Source organism: Castor canadensis, chromosome 3 (assembly GCF_047511655.1).
Source record: "Castor canadensis chromosome 3, mCasCan1.hap1v2, whole genome shotgun sequence".
In the NCBI taxonomy this organism is placed as follows: domain Eukaryota; kingdom Metazoa; phylum Chordata; class Mammalia; order Rodentia; family Castoridae; genus Castor; species Castor canadensis.
The window spans coordinates 181,889,739-181,908,844 of record NC_133388.1 but is presented as its reverse complement, the minus strand read 5'-3'; the positions used below and the strand labels follow the sequence as shown (position 1 = coordinate 181,908,844).

The 19,106-nt window shown below is 43.2% G+C and overlaps 2 protein-coding genes across 6 annotated transcripts in view; one reads left to right on the top strand and one right to left on the bottom strand.

The window, feature by feature from the left end:
* Fbxo32 (F-box protein 32) overlaps positions 1-19,106 on the top strand; it is a 37,348-nt gene that overhangs the window by 9,574 nt on the left and 8,668 nt on the right. For both annotated transcript variants that reach the window (XM_074069162.1, XM_074069161.1), the window contains exons 5-6: positions 11,990-12,083; positions 13,232-13,416. In XM_074069162.1, coding sequence (XP_073925263.1) covers positions 11,990-12,083; positions 13,232-13,416 — 279 coding nt within the window. The remainder of the gene's footprint in view (positions 1-11,989; positions 12,084-13,231; positions 13,417-19,106) is intronic.
* The window catches only part of Ntaq1 (N-terminal glutamine amidase 1), a 56,350-nt gene continuing 53,870 nt past the window's right edge, over positions 16,627-19,106 (bottom strand). For 2 of the 4 annotated variants that reach the window (XM_074069166.1, XM_074069167.1), the window contains exon 7: positions 16,627-17,522. Coding sequence is in view for 1 of the 4 variants with exons in the window: in XM_074069165.1 (XP_073925266.1) it covers positions 17,419-17,522 (104 nt within the window). In the remaining 3 variants the exon portion in view is untranslated. The remainder of the gene's footprint in view (positions 17,523-19,106) is intronic. The other 2 variants (XM_074069163.1, XM_074069165.1) reach the window with 2 other exon arrangements.

Genomic DNA, 19,106 nt, shown 5'->3' with positions numbered 1-19,106 from the left:
AATATCAATGATGAAAGAAGTAAAGCAAAGTTAAACCATGACTTTCAAGCCATCGATTGTTTCTAATCAAATGACTGATGTGTCCTCACCCCTGCCCACCCCAAGGCTTCTTTGTGCACTTTTGTTGGTGGTTCACCTGGGAGGGAGCAGCTGGCTGGGTTTTAGGCTCTGAAGTACGAAGGAATTTTCCCCCAGTGAGTGTTGCTTGTTGGGTTTTGATTTTTTTCTTTTTTGGGTCATTGGGCTTCTCAGTGCCCTGTCACAGAGTCAGATGACTGCAGAAGCTCAGCCAGATTAATGACATTCAAGCCCCCTTGAGGCCTAGCTCATTCACCTGTCATCTGGGCAGATGCAGGCTGGCTGTGTAGACTGACCCAGGAAAAACCCAGGCCTGCAAGAAGCAGGTTGGAAGCCCCAAGCCAAGCCTATGACGCATAAGCAGATCTGCTCACTCTCCTGCTAAGCCCTGCTTCAATCCAAGAGGGATGAAAATAAGAGCCTTTCTTGCATAAAACGTTCCTGTCACGCTGCATGAGCCTGCCAGTTTAAGGAGATCACCTAGTCTTCCTAGTGCCTGCAAACTAGTCCAGCTGATTGGAAATAGGCCCAGGGAGTTCTGGAAAGTTCTGCAGCTAAGAATATGAATAGTTTCCATCTTGTGCATTAGGATAAGACACTCAGATCTGATTTCTGGTTACTAACTGAGCGTCAAAATCTTGTGCTTTGTACTGGAGGTATGGCTCAAGTGATAGAGTGGCTGCTTTGCAAGCTTGAAGCCCTGAGTTCAAACCCCAGTCCCAACAACAACAACAACAAGAAAACTTTGTCCTCCTTCATCTTTTGTCTTTCCAATATTTCTGTGAAATGTGGGCACTTTTATCATCTCCATTTAATCAAATTGCAGTGAGATAAAGGATTTGTCCAAGTCCACAAACCTCTAGAAGGAACAGAGTCTAACTTTGACACCTGGGCAATCTATCCACTTAACTGCTTCAATAAATTACTCTATAGATTAGAGTCTAATCTAATCTAATCTAGTCTAATTCTGCAAAATTGGGTACTGATAGTTAATATCATCTGCTACTGAAATTGTTCTCCATAAAATACCTTTTCAATTTACTTCATAAAAACATTTCTACTTAAACAATAATAATTGGACAATCTGGCACTTAACTAAAATAACCCAGAGAACTTGGATCTGATTGTTTCTAGGTGTAAAATGTATCACGAGCACATTCCCTTAAATAACTTTAAGTCACAGAAATTACTGAATGCTTTCAAAGTTGAGAGGTTCACAAATAATGAGAAAATATTTCTAGTTGGAATGAATCTTTTTACCCTTCACTGTCAGAGGCCTCTGTAATTTGAGAAATAACATGTTATTTTTATGGAGAACTTAAAACATCTTAATGATAGTCACTGTGTTTTGAGGTTTTTCTTCTTAGGAACGCTATATACTTCTCATAGATTCTTCTATCCTTAAACCAACTCTGCAAAGAACCTTACCAACACATTATCTTTATTTTTGACTTTGGCCTAATGATGTTTTAATGCTACAGTGATTGCTTGGTTCCACAAAGAAACTAAACCAATTTTGAGGGCTTTAGGGGGAAAAAAGTTTAAAGCTTTTAAAGACAAAATACATTTTTAAAAAATTTTTCTTATGCTCTTGCTGGTTGTCCTCTTCTGAAAAAGAAACATGCAGGAGTAATAAAAGAGATGCCCAACAGTGCTATCTCAAAATGCTATCATTTTTATTAGTTAGCATGAAAATTTAATAGAATTTTTGGGATCTGAAAAAATTTTGACTGTAAATTGAAAAGATTTTTATATGACATTTTTATATCAGTTTAATTGGCTTCAAACTATACCCACTGTCTCTGCTCCCTCCCCTACACACCCCACTGAATTAAATGCAACTTTAGCTTTGTGTTTTGAAAATCACTTATAATATTTAGAAGCAGAAACTTAAACCTATTTGTGGAGGGTCATTTATAAAAACTGGAGACCAGAGGAGTCCAGGGGCTGAGCCAATTGTGGGGTTGCAAATCAGTGACTTGGAGTGGCAGCCTTGTGCTAACTACTAGGGACAGAGAGGCCAGAGGATAAAGTGGGTCCTAGCCCTTACTGCACATAAAAATCACATACAAAACTTGTAGATTACATGCTCACCTCCAGAGCCTTTGATTTTATTTGTTGAAGCTGGTGCCCAGGTATTGCCACTTTTAAAATATCTGCCAGGTGATCCCAGTCTGCAAACCAGCTCAGAAACCAGTTTGGAACCCAAATGTTGTATCTTGCATAATGAATTTTAAAATAAGATACACTGAGGCATCATATTTCTAGATATGACTTCTGGATATGACTGTGGTCCATCTGGAATGTGTGATGGAAAGACATCCATCCAGCTCCCACATTCCAGCTCAAAGTTCGAGAACTTAGCTGTGATACTGCCTCCAAATCAACTTCTTTGCCCCTCTACACTTAGAACTAGGGCAACACACCTGCGTAGAAGCATTTTGGTCAGAATGGAAAAATGGGATGCGAAAATGTTATAGAAGTTTCCAAATCTATTGTAACATTTTTCAGGAAAGAAGTAGGATTTGAGTATATGCAGCCATCTTTCCTGTTTTGTAGACCAGATAATCGTAGGACAAAGATTTGATTATTTGCTATGGGACTTCTGAGGTGTTCAGAATGGCTAAACATTTTTAGGTCTTTGTGTTCTCCCTAATGATAGAAAATATCAACATTTACCCAAACAAGTGACAGCCTGTTCCCCATGAGTCACTTGAAAAAATTTGCATTATTGGGATAAGATGGAATTAAGATAAAAACTGAGCAGTACCAATAAAAAATGTGGCTTAAAAAAAGACATGGAACCAATCATTAAGTACCCGTTATTGCTGAAAATAATGTAAAGTAGAGCTGGACCTTGAATTCAGACTTGTAGTATTTCAAAATCTGTGCTATTTTTACTTGGCCCTGCCATTAGTCTATGAGGGAAATAGGAAGATAAAATAGATATGAGCCTGCGTTAAGGTCTAGAGGAGGAATTAGCAAACTACTGGCCTCAGGCCAATATAACCAACCACCTGTGTTTGTATGAACCACAAGTAAGAGTGACTTGTACTACATTTCAGTATTCAAAAAAATTAAAGGTATAATATTTCATAATGCTTGAAAGTTATATACAAATTCAAATCTCATTATCCATAAAGTTTTATTGGAAAACAGCTACGCACATTCTTTAGAAATTATCTATGGTCTTTTCCATACTAAATGGGAGTTGGGCTCACAGTTGAGTGAAAGACAGTTCTGATGGACTACATACAAGCCTGAAATATTTACTAGCTGGCTTTTTAGAGAAAAAATTTGTTGATCCCTGCTGTACTATCTAGTTGATGATTTGAGAACATTGAAGGAAATTACCTGCGCCATCACCATGAGACAGAGTTTGAAAAGTACCAAGATGTAATAGAGCAGATTGCTTAGGAAGTCTCAGAGGTGGGATCACAGGATATCCAAGAACGATTTCCAGGAGGAAGTGAGGTTGAACGAGTCTTGAGGAGGGTGGAACTCAGAGAGACTGGATGAAGGCAAGCAGGACTCGGGTCTGTTCGAGACCAGTGAGCAGAACACTCAATCTGGACAGAGCAATGTAGTGTGCTTTAGAACGCAGGATTAGCTGAGGGTATTGCTGGTTATACATGATCCTGGACAAGCCTCAGGCATTCACCTGTGAAATGGGAGTGGTGATCATAGGCCTCCTCTCTCAGAGCTCTGGCCAACATTGAGTGAGATAAGCAGTTCTCAGTGCATTAGTCATGAGTGACAGGAAGTCCATAAGCACTGGAGATGATTGTTTAAATATGGCTAGACAAGGAGACTGCATAGACTTGAGAGGAGCATTTGAGTGTGAGACAAGTTCATGTGACAAACACCATCTGGTTAGTAGAAGGGAGCCACTCGGCAGGGAAGGGGGGAGAGTCAGGGGACAAGGAACAGAGCATCTTGGAAAAACAGTGTTTCAAAAAGTTATGATTTCTAACAGCTTCTGACATTCTCAGATGCTATCAACTATCAGTTACAAGTCTATCACTATAGTTTATTAATTCCATCCTTGTCCATCTATTTCTTCAATGAGCATAGTCAGGCTTTATGGTGAACCAGTGTTGTTAGCCCACTTTAGAGATGGTGAAGCAGAGGCCAGGGAACTGAGTGATTTGCACAAGGTTGCCTAACCAGAAAGAAATACAGGGAAAAAACAGGTCCTAAAACTGGGCCTCTGACCCCTACTCCCATGTTCTCTCTCTCCATCACATTGCCTGGATGGAGAAATGCAGAATGGATCTTGCCTCTTTTATCCTTATGGAAATATTTGCATGCACATGTAAACACACTCTCTCACAGGAGAGGACCGTGATGCCAGAATGGCCTTGACCATCATCCCAGCTCTTCTGTGAGATGAGAATGAAACCCCAGTAACTATAGCTGCCATTATTCAAGGCAGGTCATGCAGAATTTGAGTACCGATTTCCTGACTGGGGTAAACAGATTTATATGTGCCAGTGAGTCAAGGAGGACAGATAAAACTTGCAACCCCACTCTCTCTGTCCCTCTACAGAAAAGAACATCACAACCCAAATGCATGCACATTCTTTTTTTTCCACATCACCACCCTAAGTCTATTTGAATGTTTCCAGCAAGTTACTGCGTTCCTACCACCCCTGAAAAGCATTTTCCAAAAACATGTTTTAGTTTAAGTTGACTGGTGGTTTGGCAAATGAAAGGCTGAATATGCCTGATGACTCAAATTTAAACCCAATGCCTTAAATTAAAGGCCTGCTCTAGCCAAGCCTCAGAAGGTCATGGTGTGCATGAGTGGCCTGGCCCTTCGTGCAGGTTCCTCTGCCACAGTGACCTTGGATTGATTTGGTGCTGTGCACACTGGTGGCCTTCCTGTGATGGAGGGTGGCCTCAGCTACCAGGTCTTAGAACTAGCGGTGTCTCGAACAGAGAGAAGAAGGCCAGCCACTGCAACAGTCAACAGAGCAGAGCCGGGTTTCCATTTGAAAATGACTTTCAGAAATGATTGTGAGTTGTGATGTTTTAATATTTTTCTACCTGATTTTCTTTCCTGTCCCACTTTGGAGGCCACTAGATCAAAAGCATTTTGTATAATGTTTTTTCTTGAGGACTGAGAATCTAAATATACAGGAACTCAGGCCCAGAAATACATTTTATGTTGAAATCTTCCTCAGTTTCTAGGCTGAGTTGGTACTTATTACACAGAGCAATATGCCAGAGTGGACAAGAGAGCTGAGTAGCAAGAGCTGGTTCTGCATACTGGTGCCCATGCAAGAAGGGACATTCCTGAGGGTACTTGATAAACTGTCCTGAGTATCTATCACTTAGAACCCAAAGGCCCCTGATTCCATTAAAGGAGGAAGTCTCCAATGTCAGGTTGCAAAGAGCTGATGTTTTCCTACTGCTAGGTCCTCATATGTGGCAAATTGTTTCAAGTGAATGCTTTTGAATCCCTAAACAGGTATTTCTGTATTCAGCCCACATATCCAGTGTGTCCTGGCCACTTGAGAATCATGTGGGACCTAGCCCCTGATTGACAGGTATTTCTGGGCCACTTTGGGCAACAAGACACAAGTACTCAACCAACAAGTTGAGTTTGGTACTGTCTAAGAGCATGGGAGATGGAGTCTCCTTCCTTAAAGGGTGGCCAGGATTTGGCCAGCTAGAAAGGCAGGATGAAGGCTTTGCAGGAACAAATGACATGAGCAGAAACCTGGAGCTGAGAGAGCAGAAGAGAAGGGGAGTGATGACAGGTCAGAGCTGAGGGTGCTGTGACATTCACCCTTGTAGAATCACAGGGTAGAGGTGAGACATGCTGGTTAGATGGGAAATCACTGAGCAGACATGGCTGCTCAGGTGGTCCAAGAGGAATGAGGCTCCATTGCAAGTTCCTAAGTAACTGGGATAGATGAACTTCAGATGAAGAGCAAGTTTGTCTTGGCCAAGGATACAGTTAATTCATGTAAACTTGGCCCTTATTATTTTAACTCCCTCAATTAGAGAGATGTTTCACTTGCAAATAATATTTACCCAATCTTGACATGCCTGAAGATTATTAATGTTGCTGAAATTTTTCCTCTTCCAACCTGTCAGTGTTCAAGCTCAAAGTCAGGGAAAGACTTTCCAGGTTTGCAATCTGTGTTATCCATTGAGTAAATAAGGCTGTTAGAAATACATGGGACTCAGTGCAGGCAGAGGTGCTGCCTAATGTAACCCAGGGCTTCTTACAAAAGACATAACCTTCCCGTGAGCACCCAGTGTAGGTCTTAAGGATGTGGGACAAGGCTGGGGTTTCCTGACACTGGGACTCTTTCCTGCCTTTGGCAGTTTTCCAAACAAGCTGTAGAGCCCCCTATTCTAGGAGAGGAAGGACTTAACAGCATCCCATGTGAGATGAAGCATGCTTGGGCTACAGCCTCATGGCTGACCTTGATGTGGTTTTTGAACTTTTAAACTATCAGGCAGGGGAAGCTTTTATTTTTGTTGATACTTCTGCAGGCCCAATTGGTAGCGTCCCTCTAGAAATCAGGGTACTTACCTTTCTGAGAAGTGCTTGAGATATGTTTGCATGATTAAATAATGTCCTCATAGGCCCCAGCATGGCTCCTAGAACATCAGTCTCACGGTATGGACCATCATCCATTGGTCTTGATTATATCATTTGACCATCATCAACTGCCTCATAAAACAAGGGAATTTGGTTAAACTATTTTCAAGGGTCCTTCCCGATAGAACACTTTTTGATTCTAAAAGACAAATGTATGAAAACCAAATATTTGTCGAGTGCCTGGCATGTACCAGGCAGGTGTCGTGTGGTAAACAGGACCAGCCCTGTGTCTTGAGGTGGATTCCCTGCTAGACAGTTAGCAAGTGCGTGAAATTTATCAAGGGAACAATGAAGCCATAGGAAGGTAAAGATGGCAAGGGAGTGGCTTTTGTTTAGGATGTCAGGAAAGATCTCTCTGAGCTCCAGGCAGGTGGCATTCAAAATGAAGCCTGAGGGATAAGGAGATAGACATGTCAAGGTATGGCTGAAGCAGAGGCCAGAGGTCGGAATGAGCTTGGCCTTTTCAAGGAATGAAAGTCATCTAGTGCAGCTGGGCAGAATGAGTTTGGATACCATTGTGCAAAGTGAAGCTGAAGATGAGGGGCAGATTCTGGAGAACCTTGCCAAGTGTGGTAAGGAGCACATCTCCTGAGTGCAAAGGGAAGCCATTTGAAGGGTTCCAGCAGGGAAGTAACTAACTATGCTAGGATGAACTGAAGAGAAGAGAAGAGATCTGTTTCGAGTAAAGTGAGATAGGAGGGAAATCTTTGTCCTGCCTTCTCGTCTTCCACCTAACACTTCAAGCTGTAGTGGATATGCACTCGAAGATTTGCTATCCGTCATTGCTTGCAACTAGATTTTTCTCCAACTCACCGTCTCCAAAACTAGCATGAGCCAGAGTTGAAGGGCAGGATGTGGTTTGGGCATGCAGTAGCCACCCATTCTCCCTCCATTCTCTGACTGCACAATGAGTCTCTGCTTCTCATGCGAGACCACCACACAAACCACACAGCAGTGACAGCATGGAATTCAGGAGCACCCATAGCCCTCCTCTGTGTTCCCCTCAATCCTCCACCTCTCCTTCAACACAGCCACACATTGCTGGCACCTGGGTTAAAATTTGCCCAGCAGAAAACAAACAGCCACCTCCAAACAAGATATTTTCCTTCACTCTGTCTTTCTCTGTGGCTAAGGGCAAGGAAACCAGTTGGCTCAGTCATCTTGGTAAACAAATTTCTAGATACAAACCTACTCCCTGGGCACACAGTTCTCTCAACACAGAAATAAAATGAATAGATTCTGTCCTCATGCTACTAGGCCCACACAGCACTGCCTACTGGCCCTGGGCTGGAGCACCGTGCTAATGCGGGAGGTAGACCTCATGAGTGACCCAACACAACTGCCTCCTCTTCAACATGCTAGTACCACTTAGTGGGAACTATTTCTCCCTTCATGTAAAAAGATGATTACCAATCACAGCATAGTATTGCTATAAAATTTCTAGCTTCTTTCCCTAGCACACACAATCTGTGGTATTACTACTGTTCTTCTTTTTTTTTTAATTAACATATATTATTACTGTTTTTAAAGTGAAATTTGGCCCTACATGCAAAATTGATCGGCTTTGACAACTTGAAGTCTTTATGCTATCAAAATACATATTCTCTGTTAGACATACCTGGACTCAAGCCTTGACTCCCCCACTTGCTGCTACTAGAATGTCTTTAGGTGAGCTGCTTAACTCCTCTGAGCTTCAGTATCTTTGTTTGTCAAATGGGGAACCTACCTCAGTGGGTTGTCATTGAACATTAAACAAGATCATGCATGGGAATCCATAGCACAGCCTCTAGCTGAAAGAAACCCTTTGTTAGCAAAATAAGACTGCATGATAGGTACAGCTACGTGAGTCATAAAACGTATTAGCATTAACTTATCAACTAGATACATCACAAACATAATAAAAATGACAGAAAGGAATATTATTGACAACACATGCAGTGGAAATACAGGCTCTTAAACCGTTTTGATTCATTGTTTTCTGCCTGGCAATAATTTTATCTGGCAGTGTTCTCTGAATTATGATAACCAGTGATAATAATCAATTGAATATATTCTTAGTACCAGGCACAGTTGTAAATCCTTTATGAACACATTCATTCTTCATGGCAACTGTGAAGTAGGTACTATTCACATACATAGTTTACAGATGGGAAAACTGAGGTGGGCAGTTTGACTCTGGAGTCTTCACTCTTAAACTTTGTGATATAAACCAGAAGTGGCAAACTATGGCCCAGGGGCCACATCTGGCCCTCACCTGCTTTTGTAAATAAAGTTTTATTGGCACACATTTATGTACATTCATTTACATATTGTGTATGCAGCTTTTGTGCTATAAATGCAGAGTTGAGTGTTACTGTAGAGACCATCTGATCCACAAACCTTAAAACATTTGCTGTCTGACCCTTTATAAAACAACTTTGCTAACAACAGATACCAATTTTAAACTTCCCTAAAAGACTAAAATTTGGAAGAGTAATTTTATAATAATAATGCCTTATATTTGGTATTTACAGTTGGATTTTTACATATTTCTCTCACTTGATTCTCATAATGATCCCATGATGTAGGGAATCTTGTCATTGCCCTTGTAGAGATGAAGAAATGGGCTAGGTGACAAAACGGAAAATTCTGTGAGTCTAGGGATCATGTGTCCTTGTCATCATACCCCCGTCACCTACTGCAACTATAGGGCAGAGTGGACACTAAGAAATACTTGCTAAATGAATGACAGTTGTAAAGGTCACCCAGCCAGAGAATCCACCACCTGGAAGTGAAAAAGGATCTTTCTCTTGAGATCAGAGCAGTTGACATGTCATTCTGCTGTCAGGTGATAAATTTTTGCTGCTATGTTCCTCCCCCTATTTAGTCAAAGAAAGATAACCTGAGCTGGTCCAAAGGGCTTTTTGTTTCCCCTTAAATGCACAGTCATAGCCTCCAGCGTTTTCTTGTCCTTGTGGTTGGTGCATTTTTAGATGTGTTTAAAACTGACACCCTCAAGAGCTGGTGGTCACATGGGACCTGGGTTTTGGATGGGTTTCAGGCAGAGCGCTGCCTGCCTCCTCCTGCCCCCTGACCCACCTCCCACCCAGCGATGAGTCATAGTGCTCAGCCAACCGCCCTGCAAGAATGGGCTCTGAGCTTTTGTTTTCGTTCATCTTGCTTTGTGCTGGTCATGAGGCTCAGGATATTAATAAACCATCAGCTCGGCCTTCTAGATCATTCTGTTGGTCAGGGAGATAAATGAAAGGCTTGGCCAATCCCTCTGTGCTGTTTTTGCTGCTCTCTTGTCTGTCAGGTGCTGGTTGGTGGCAGAACTAAACCAGACAGGCAGAGAGCATTCAGTGTGATCCACGAACGGTGTTTTGATTTCTTTGGTCTCAACACCACTCTTGTCATCTCCTGACTTCTAGCCTAATCATAAAAAAGCAGCCTTACCTCCTCCCAGTCAGGTGGCCCTGTTTCTCCCTGCATGTATAAAGAATATAGAAACCAGGCAGGATAAGCATTTGGGGCTTTTTTTTTTTATTATTATTTAAAGTAAAATTATGTTCAGAAAATTAAGTCTGTATGTGGTTTGACAGGCACCCAAAGGGCTCAGTGGGGACAAATGTTTAAACCAATGCCTGGGAAGCCAAGGTTCTCTGAACTTCCCCAGGGCACTGATCCAAGGTTGCAGTTGTCTGCAGCCCAGCTTTGATTTCTTCTTTTCTTTTTTGTTTTTGTTTAGAATTCCACTTTGCGTCTTCCTTTAGCCTTGATTCCAGCACCCAGCACAGTATCATTCTCATTATTTATGGATCTGAAACGAAGTAGGGCAGGGTCCTGACCAGATGAAACTCTCATAGAAAGTGTCATAGGAGCGGAGATTCCAAGCACCAAGGGGTCTTGGTTTTCTAAGTCTAGTTTAACTAAGACTGAACCAACTTAGTTTTTCTTAGGGACCTGGTTTTTCTTAGTTCTGATGAAATCAATTGTTTTTACTCTATATTAAACCCCTTTTTTTGACTCTCTGAAAGTGTCACATGTGTCCCATTTTCCTGGCTTGAGAAGGAGCTGCTGAATCCTCCCACTATTTTGGCAGCTTTAGAGGCTTGAGCCTTACTTTGCTCATCTGGTAAGTGGGTTGGTCTAGATGACCTCTAAGGCTCCTTACAGTATAAAGCTGTACTTTTAAACAATAGAATCTTTGATTTTTTTTTTAAAGTTCATGTCACATCTGTACAGAATTTTGCTATTGAAGGAAAGAAAGATTGAATAGAGGCTGCACCAACTTCAGTTATTATTATCTTGGTTTCTTTTTGTCTGGCAATACTGGGGATGGTAACAGTGAACATAGTCCTCATAAGTGATCCAACCTTTATTCAGCACCTAATTTGTGCCAGGCTTTATAGTAATCCTTTCATTTAAAGTTCACAACAGGGCTGGCAGAGTGGCTCAAGTTGTAGAGTGCCTGCTTAGCAAGCGTGAGGCCCTGAATTCAAACCACAATACCACCAAAAAATAAATAAAGCTCACAAAAACCTTGAGAACTCTTAAGTGGTATTGGTAGAAGTAAAGACTCTGGGACATCAGGAAATTCCGTGACTTGCTAATAAGTGGTCCAATCCAGACTTGGTCCAGGTTCAGAGCTGTACGATCCTAGTTCTTAGCCATGGTGACATCATAGCTTCTGGCAAGACACAGGACCCCATCCTGTACATCCCTGAACCACTCTCTCCCTACGATTATCTGCTTTCTATAGAAGGTTGAGTGTACTGGGAGCCTTTAATAGATGTGTTTATTGAGCACTGCATAGACAGGTGCTATCTGCAAAAGGATCGTCACTCCTTTATAAAGTGCACATGGCTGGTGAACCTGAGCTTTTCGGTGCCTGGGGAGCAGTCAGTGCCAGTGGGGAAGAAGTTCGAGTGGGGGCAAAGCCATTCCCACCGAGGATGACTATTCAGAGCTCAGATGTTCACAGGGCACAGGAGGTTTTGTTCCTTTCACAGTACTGTCAGCTCCTCTTGCCGAAGAAGTAGGACAAGTAGAATGGATTAGCCTTGACTGAAGCCAAAACTCTTTATATTTAAAAGAAAAAAAGCAATTAAATATTCAGCCTGACTCCTGGGTTTTGAATTACCCCATTTGTCTTTCACTCAAAGCATCTGCTTTTTATTGGCTGGTGGCCTCCCTGCCATTTATCTCTCTCCCGTCAGTCTGTATCTACGCGTCATATGACTCAAAAGTGAAGATTACAGGAGAAAAATATCTCTGTATTTTAAGCCTGGCAACTTCTATTTTTATCCACAGCTGTTGGAACTGATAGCAAAGTCACAGCTCACATCCCTGAGTGGCATCGCTCAAAAGAACTTCATGAACATTTTGGAAAAAGTGGTTCTGAAGGGTGAGCTCTCTTGCACTCTCTCACCTCTTTTTATAGGCACAGGTTTGAGCAGGTGGATTTTCTGATAAAGTAGACAAGTCATTAGATTTAAAGTAACGTGAGTAGATGGAAATTAATAATTCCAGCTGCATTTGAAGGGTGCCAGGTTTTGATTCAGAAAGCAGTAGGGCTAGGCACAGTGACTCACTCTAGTAATCCCAACTATTTGGTAGGTGGAGATAGGGGGATTGTGGTTCAAGGCCAGCCTGGGCTTTTGAAACATTAGAGAGACCCATCTCAACCAATAAGCTGGGCATGTTGGTTCATAGTGTAATCCCAGCTGCTTATGAGGTAAAGATGGGAAGAAGATAGCAGTCTGAGACCAGCCCAGCCAGAAACCACAAGACCTTATCTGAAAAATAACTGAAGCATAAAAGGCTGGGAATATCCTTAAGTGGTAAAGCACTTGCTTAGCAAGCATGAGGGCCTAAGTTCAAACCCCAGTACTGCCAAAAGAAAGGGGTACAACTCATTCCCACAGCAAAGAAAGAAACCATCACCCTCTTGTCCTTTCTTTGGGATCATCCATTTGCCCTGCTCCAGGCCTCCCAGGCCTTTCAGTCATGGTGACTCCTCGCCCCACCCCGAGCCTCCAGATTCTTAGAAAATGGAGCCATGGCACAAGGTCGACTAGATTCGTAGACTTTCAACTAGAGGGAAGCTTGGGTCTCTGGCTTAACTGGGCCCTGCACATGGGGAAACTAACGCCTGTGAGAAGTACTTTGTCCATAATCACACACAGATTAGCCAGACAATATCAGCTCCTAACCCCCAGAACCATGTTTCTTCCACTGACCATCTAAAGCGGTCACTGCCATGCAAATGAAGTGACTTTCTGATCAGGTGCCATTGGCGGTGGTGGAACAATGGAAAGAGAAAGGAGCTTTATAGAAACCCAGGAAGGAGAGAACAAAGAAGGAGTGAGATAAAGGAAACTCTGTGGCTTAGCTTTAATGCAGGAGCTTGGCCAAGTGTAGAATAAACACCAGTGAGAAAGAAAAGCATATCCCCAAAGGCAGGGTCCAGGTGATGAAAGCAGACAGAAAAGTCCACTTATAAAATACGCACGGTTTTAGTATAATAACTTTCTGTTTTCTTCCCCACTCCAGTGCTTGAAGACCAGCAAAACATTAGGTTAATAAGGGAACTACTCCAGACCCTCTACACATCCTTATGTACACTGGTCCAGAGAGTGGGCAAGTCTGTGCTAGTGGGGAACATTAACATGTGGGTGTATCGGATGGAGACCATTCTACACTGGCAGCAGCAGCTGAACAACATCCAGATCACCAGGGTAAGCAAGGCCCTGCCTTCTCCAGGCCCCACCTCCGCAGACTCCTCCTCCCCTAGGCTCCGCCTCCCCCAAACCCCGCCTCCTCCTGCTGCGATGCTGAGTGGCCTCACCATGGCTGGCCATAGAGGAGCCCCAGAGTCTTCTGATTTCATGCCTTATCCTGCAGCTGAGGGTGGCCTGGGGGGATTTCTGATAAAGGGAAGGTGGGAAGAGGAACTTGACAAAATGGGATCAAAAGATGTGAAAGATGACAGCCAAATGACACATTGTGGGAAAGTGAAAACGTGGCTTTAGGGAAGATGCTGGCCGTTCTGCAGAAATCTTCAGTGAGGCTCAGGGATCTCTCTGCTCATTTCCTCATAAAGAATGAGCTGTTTGCGGATCCTGGCATGGTGGCTCACATCTATAATCCCAGCTACTCGGGAGGCATTGGTAGGAAGATCACGGTCCCAGGCAAGACTGGGCAAAAAGTGAGACTTTATCTAAACAAAATAGCTTTAAAGACTTTTTGTCTTTAAACAAGACTAGAGACATGACTCAAATGGCACAGCATTTGCCTATCAAGCACAAAGTCCTGAGTTCAAACCTCAGTACCATCACCAAAAAAAAGTGTGGGGGTGATGAGCTGTTTGCAGCTTTGGGGTACACTCTCAAATACATAGAACCAGGAAGGCAGTGGCTTGGAGAACTGGTCCCAGCCTTTCAAAATTCTAATTCCAGTTACAGATAGTTACCTAAAGGAAACCTTTGATCTGACTATGACCACGCATGTAGGAAAATGGTGAGCACCTCATTGAAAGAATGCCCTATGTGACTACTGGTATCCGTAGTTTCTTTTGGCTTTCAAAATGTAATTGGCCCTCAGCTCTTCTCCTCCTAAGAGTGAGCAGGAAGACTAAGGCACACAAAAAATATGCAACAGACACTGGTGTAATCTCTCAGGGCTCACTGAGGGACAAGACACACTTAGGCAGCTCACCTAACACTTTGCTTACTTATCTAATCACTAGCCCAGGCTGTGTAAGTGGCTTCCAGGGCCCACGCTGATAAAGCTTGGGGCGCCACCGTATCAAGAGGTAGCATGCAGAAACCTCCTGGACCTTTCTTAAATAATCATTTTATTCTCTGAAGTTTTCAAAATGCACATCTTTTGCTTTACTGTTAGGTTGATGACTGCTCTATGCCTTGGTTTCCTAAGCTCTGAAGCATAAGGAGTAATAGGAAGCCTTAGAGCTAAGCAACCACACTCACACATGCCCACGAAGGCATGTGTGTGCGCACACAGACACGCTCGGAGCGGAGCGCACACGCGGGCTCTCTTCCAGAAACATTCGCAGTTATTTGATTATTTTAAAAGAATGTGAGGCTGAGCACCGATGGCTCACACCTGTAAACCTAGCTGAGATGGGGAGGATCAAGGATCGAGGCCAGCCCAACCAAATATTTGTTGAGAACCGCCCCCCTCCATCTCCAAAATAACCAGAACCAAATGAACTGGAGGTGTGGCTCAAGTAGTAGAGTACCTGCTTTGCAAGCACAAAACCCTGAGTTCAAACGCCATCCCACCTCCCGAAAAAATAAGAATGTGGGTGTGTATTATGAACAGTAACTGATTTATTCAAGTAATTTACCCAGTTCCCACCTCTCAAGTGTCCGCATAATTTGACAGTGTGATTTTTGAGACCAAAATTCCATTCTTCTCTCACTTAGAAAATCCACTACATTTTGTACCTGACTTCTAGCACTTGCTGTGGCTTGGACTTAATACTTTCTATCTTAAGCCCTGGAGAGGATGATCCAGGCAGTGATATAAATGAACAAGTCTCATTTGTTCCAAGGGTGTCTTCCCACCGGCAGCTCTCAAACACCTGCCTAGAGATTACTGTGTTACCTCTGCCTATCCCATAGGAGCCCCAGTGTCCACATCCACCCCATATCTTGCACCTCATGGGCTTCCTTCCTCACAGCCCTCTTTAGTTCATTCCCAGATACTCTTGTAGGTAGTTGTCGTTGCATGGAATGGGACTGGAGTGAGGACCAGAGAAGCCCAGGAACTTTCTCAGCATTACACAGCAGTCAGGCCTCAAGCTGAGGTCGGAACTCTGGACTCATTCCTAAAATGGCAAAGCTTGCTTAACATCAGTGGTTTCCAAGCTTTTTTCCCATCCAGCTTCCTTCCAACTATTTGTCCAATGATCCAGCTTTTTTTTTTTTAAGCCTTTTTAATCTAATGAAATCTGGTGTAAAAAAAAAGATCAAACACCAGAGTTCATCTCCCTTTGCCTTCTGCTTGAGGTGCTCCAACCAAGCCCAGCCGTGCTGTAAACACTCCCAGCTTGGTCTCAGCTCAGTGCCTTTTAGCCCGTGGCCTTCCCTGACCATCCAGTCCACCGAAGCCATTATCCTATGACCTTCAGAGCAGTCTCTGCACCTGCAGTCATCTCACACACATGCACGTTTGTCTCCTGTGAAAGGACATGACTCATCTTCCATATACCTGGCACAGGCAGTCAGTACATTTTAGTTGAACAAGTGAGTGATTGAAAGGTTATCCCTCCCACTACCCTTGAAGTACTGGTTCAGGGTTCCAAAAAACACAACTGGAAAATATTTCCCTGGATTATGGAAGGCAGTGATAATTTGCCGACCACAGTACCTAGCAAGTTATCCAATCTCTCCATGCCTCCCTTTCCTCATTTGGAAAATAGGAGCAGAGATGCCCACCCCGTAGCTCTTGTGAGAGTTCTCATGTTAATCTATAGGAAGCAGTTCGGACAGCACCTGGTGTGTAGTAAGTATTGTTTTTTTTTTTTCTTTTATTATTCATATGTGCATACAAGGCTTGATTCATTTCTCCCCCCTGCCCCCACCCCCTCCCTTACCACCCACTCCGCCCCTCCCTCTTCCCCCCACCCCCTCAATACCCAGCAGAAACTATTTTGCCCTTATTTCTAATTTTGTTGTAGAGAGAGTATAAGCAATAATAGGAAGGAACAAGGGTTTTTGCTGGTTGAGATAAGGATAGCTATACAGGGCATTGACTCACATTGATTTCCTGCGCGTGGGTGTTACCTTCTAGGTTAATTCTTTTTGATCTAACCTTTTCTCTAGTTCCTGGTCCCCTTCTCCTATTGGCCTCAGTTGCTTTTAAGGTATCTGCTTTAGTTTCTCTGCGTTAAGGGCAACAAATGCTAGCTAGTTTTTTAGGTGTCTTACCTATCCTCATCCCTCCCTTGTGTGCTCTCACTTTTATCATGTGCTCAAAGTCCAATCCCCTTGTTGTGTTTGCCCTTGATCTAATGTCCACATATGAGGGAGAACATACGATTTTTGGTCTTTTGGGCTAGGCTAACCTCAGTGTAGTAAGTATTGTAAATGAGTCAAGTGTTACTTATTATCAAGGGCTTGCCCACGCACACTTCTTCCAGGTTCTTCACATATGTTAATCAACTCATCTAGTGAACAATCGTAATCCATATAAATGGCTAAAATTTGGTGGCCACTATGCTAAGCACGTCTCATCCACTCCACCCAACAACACTGTAAGATAGGCACGTCTTCATTTTATGAGTGAGAAAAATTAGACTGAGTAGTTAAGAATACAGTCCTCCTCAGTATGATATTCAGTAATCAGTATTCCAGGGCCCCCTGAGGACACCAGACCCCGTGGATACTCAGGTCTCTCACATAAAGTAGTGTAGTTGATTTCACATAGCCTATGCACATTTCTATACCTCAGTCATCTCTAGGTGACTTATACTTACTACAGTATAAATAGTTACCATGCTGTATTGCTTAGGAAACAAAGCTTTAGGATATATGCAGTTTTGCTGAATATTTTCTATGCATGGTTCATTGAGTCTGAGGATGCAGAACCCAAGCGTACAGAGAGCCAAGTGTAATCTCCCCAGGCCTTGGCACCGACAGGACCTGGCACAGGATTTGACTTCAGGCCGGTCTGCATAGGCTGTGCTTAAATTTTAACTCTTGCTCTGTCCTGCATCACATCCTCTGCCCCAGCCCTCCTGGGCTCTGAGCTACGTCCTTTTGAGAGCCATGCTGCAACCCATGAATCTCTGAATGTCTTTTCATATAAATGTCCAACTCTGTAGAGGAGAGAGAGAGAGAAGGAAGACTTAATGACTTTAGTGTGGACTATATCTTAAAATACAATTTTAACAGTTTGGCTCATGTTACTCCATGCAGATGGGAAGGTGGCATTCATAGTAAATGCTTTCTGTTTGCCAGACTTCTGTGGTATCTTCCTAGCACAAAATCTTGTTTTCCTTCAAAATTTTCACATCTAATTCTTTGGAACCAAATTTTATTGGCAAGTGTAATTCATATAATAAAGGATGAAGGAAAAAAATTAAGAGAACTGCTTTGTGGGGGAAAATGAAATAAAATTACAGTGCTGTGGGCAAGGCAGTGTTTTGAAACGTGTGCGGCAGGATAGGCATAAGTGGATTTGGGCCAGTGCCTCACTAGAGTGACGCATTTTTCTGTTACATGTTTATATCCAAGAAGAAAAGGCATGGAAGCAGTTAACCATTTATCAGGAGTAGGGCTTGGCATGGCGTCTGGGCAAGGATTTTGGAAAAGTTCAGGTTTGAAAAGTTGACAAGAGTGCACTCTTGCCAAGAGGACTTGCCTTTAATAGGAGTTAATGTAATAATTGGCCTGGGAGCTTTAACCAAAAAAGTAGAGGCTTTGAAGTGCTGGAAACAAAAGGAAAATCTTGTGGCAGTTTTATTAGCTCATATGATCAACAGCAGATGATAAATGACAAATAGGTCTAGGACCTTCTGGGGTCTCACAGAGGCCTGAATGTGGCAAACAATCAAACGCTTAGCCCAGCAGCCTGGGGTAGAACTGAGCAACAAAAGTTGTCAAGGTATAGATGCTTTTGATGACACAGGAGGCCCAAGTCTGAGATTGTTAGAACTGGACTCAGAGTCTTCTAAATCCAGTGGAGAAAATGAGACCTGACTTCCCGAGGACACCTGGGAGCCAAATCTGCTGCTTGTCTACCCTGATGTTCCTCCCATACCCACTCGGTTCTTCACAACAGTCTCTCCTTCCCAAGACCTTTGCCACTGCACACCTTCCACTACATGCGTGTCCTGGCCTGCAGGGGACACAGAGGCAATTGGTGAGACTGAGGGAAAATAATATCCATTCCCAGAGCATCTTCCCCTGAGCTAAGGAAAGGTTTCTTCATTCTGTATTTTTTTTCTGTGATCTCTCAGAGGTGACAGAACATCGCATTAAAAATGTCACCAAGAAGGACAAGGACCCACAGTTGGGAAAGGGAGGAAGTGAGGGGATCAGGCGGGAGAACTGTGGACTTCTTGCCCATGTGACAGCATCCTGTGACTGTTCATGACATGCCAGCAGACACTACTGTTCCCATAGGGCTTTGCACCTGCCTCAGTGGTAGTATTTAACTTACTGGTCCTGATTGTTTGCTTATGTTTCTAGGGGGTGGTGCTCAGTGCAGCAACTCCAGCACCAGTCCATAGTAGCCACCCAGGGGCATCCGTGCTGGACCAGTCTACAAGGGGGACAAATTAGGCCCTGCCTTCAAGGTCCGGGTGGGCTATCTTGAGCTTATCAGAATTGAACATGATAAAGGATTTGAAGGTGTCAGTTCAGGACGGTACGGTTAACTCCTGCAGAAGCTCACAGTT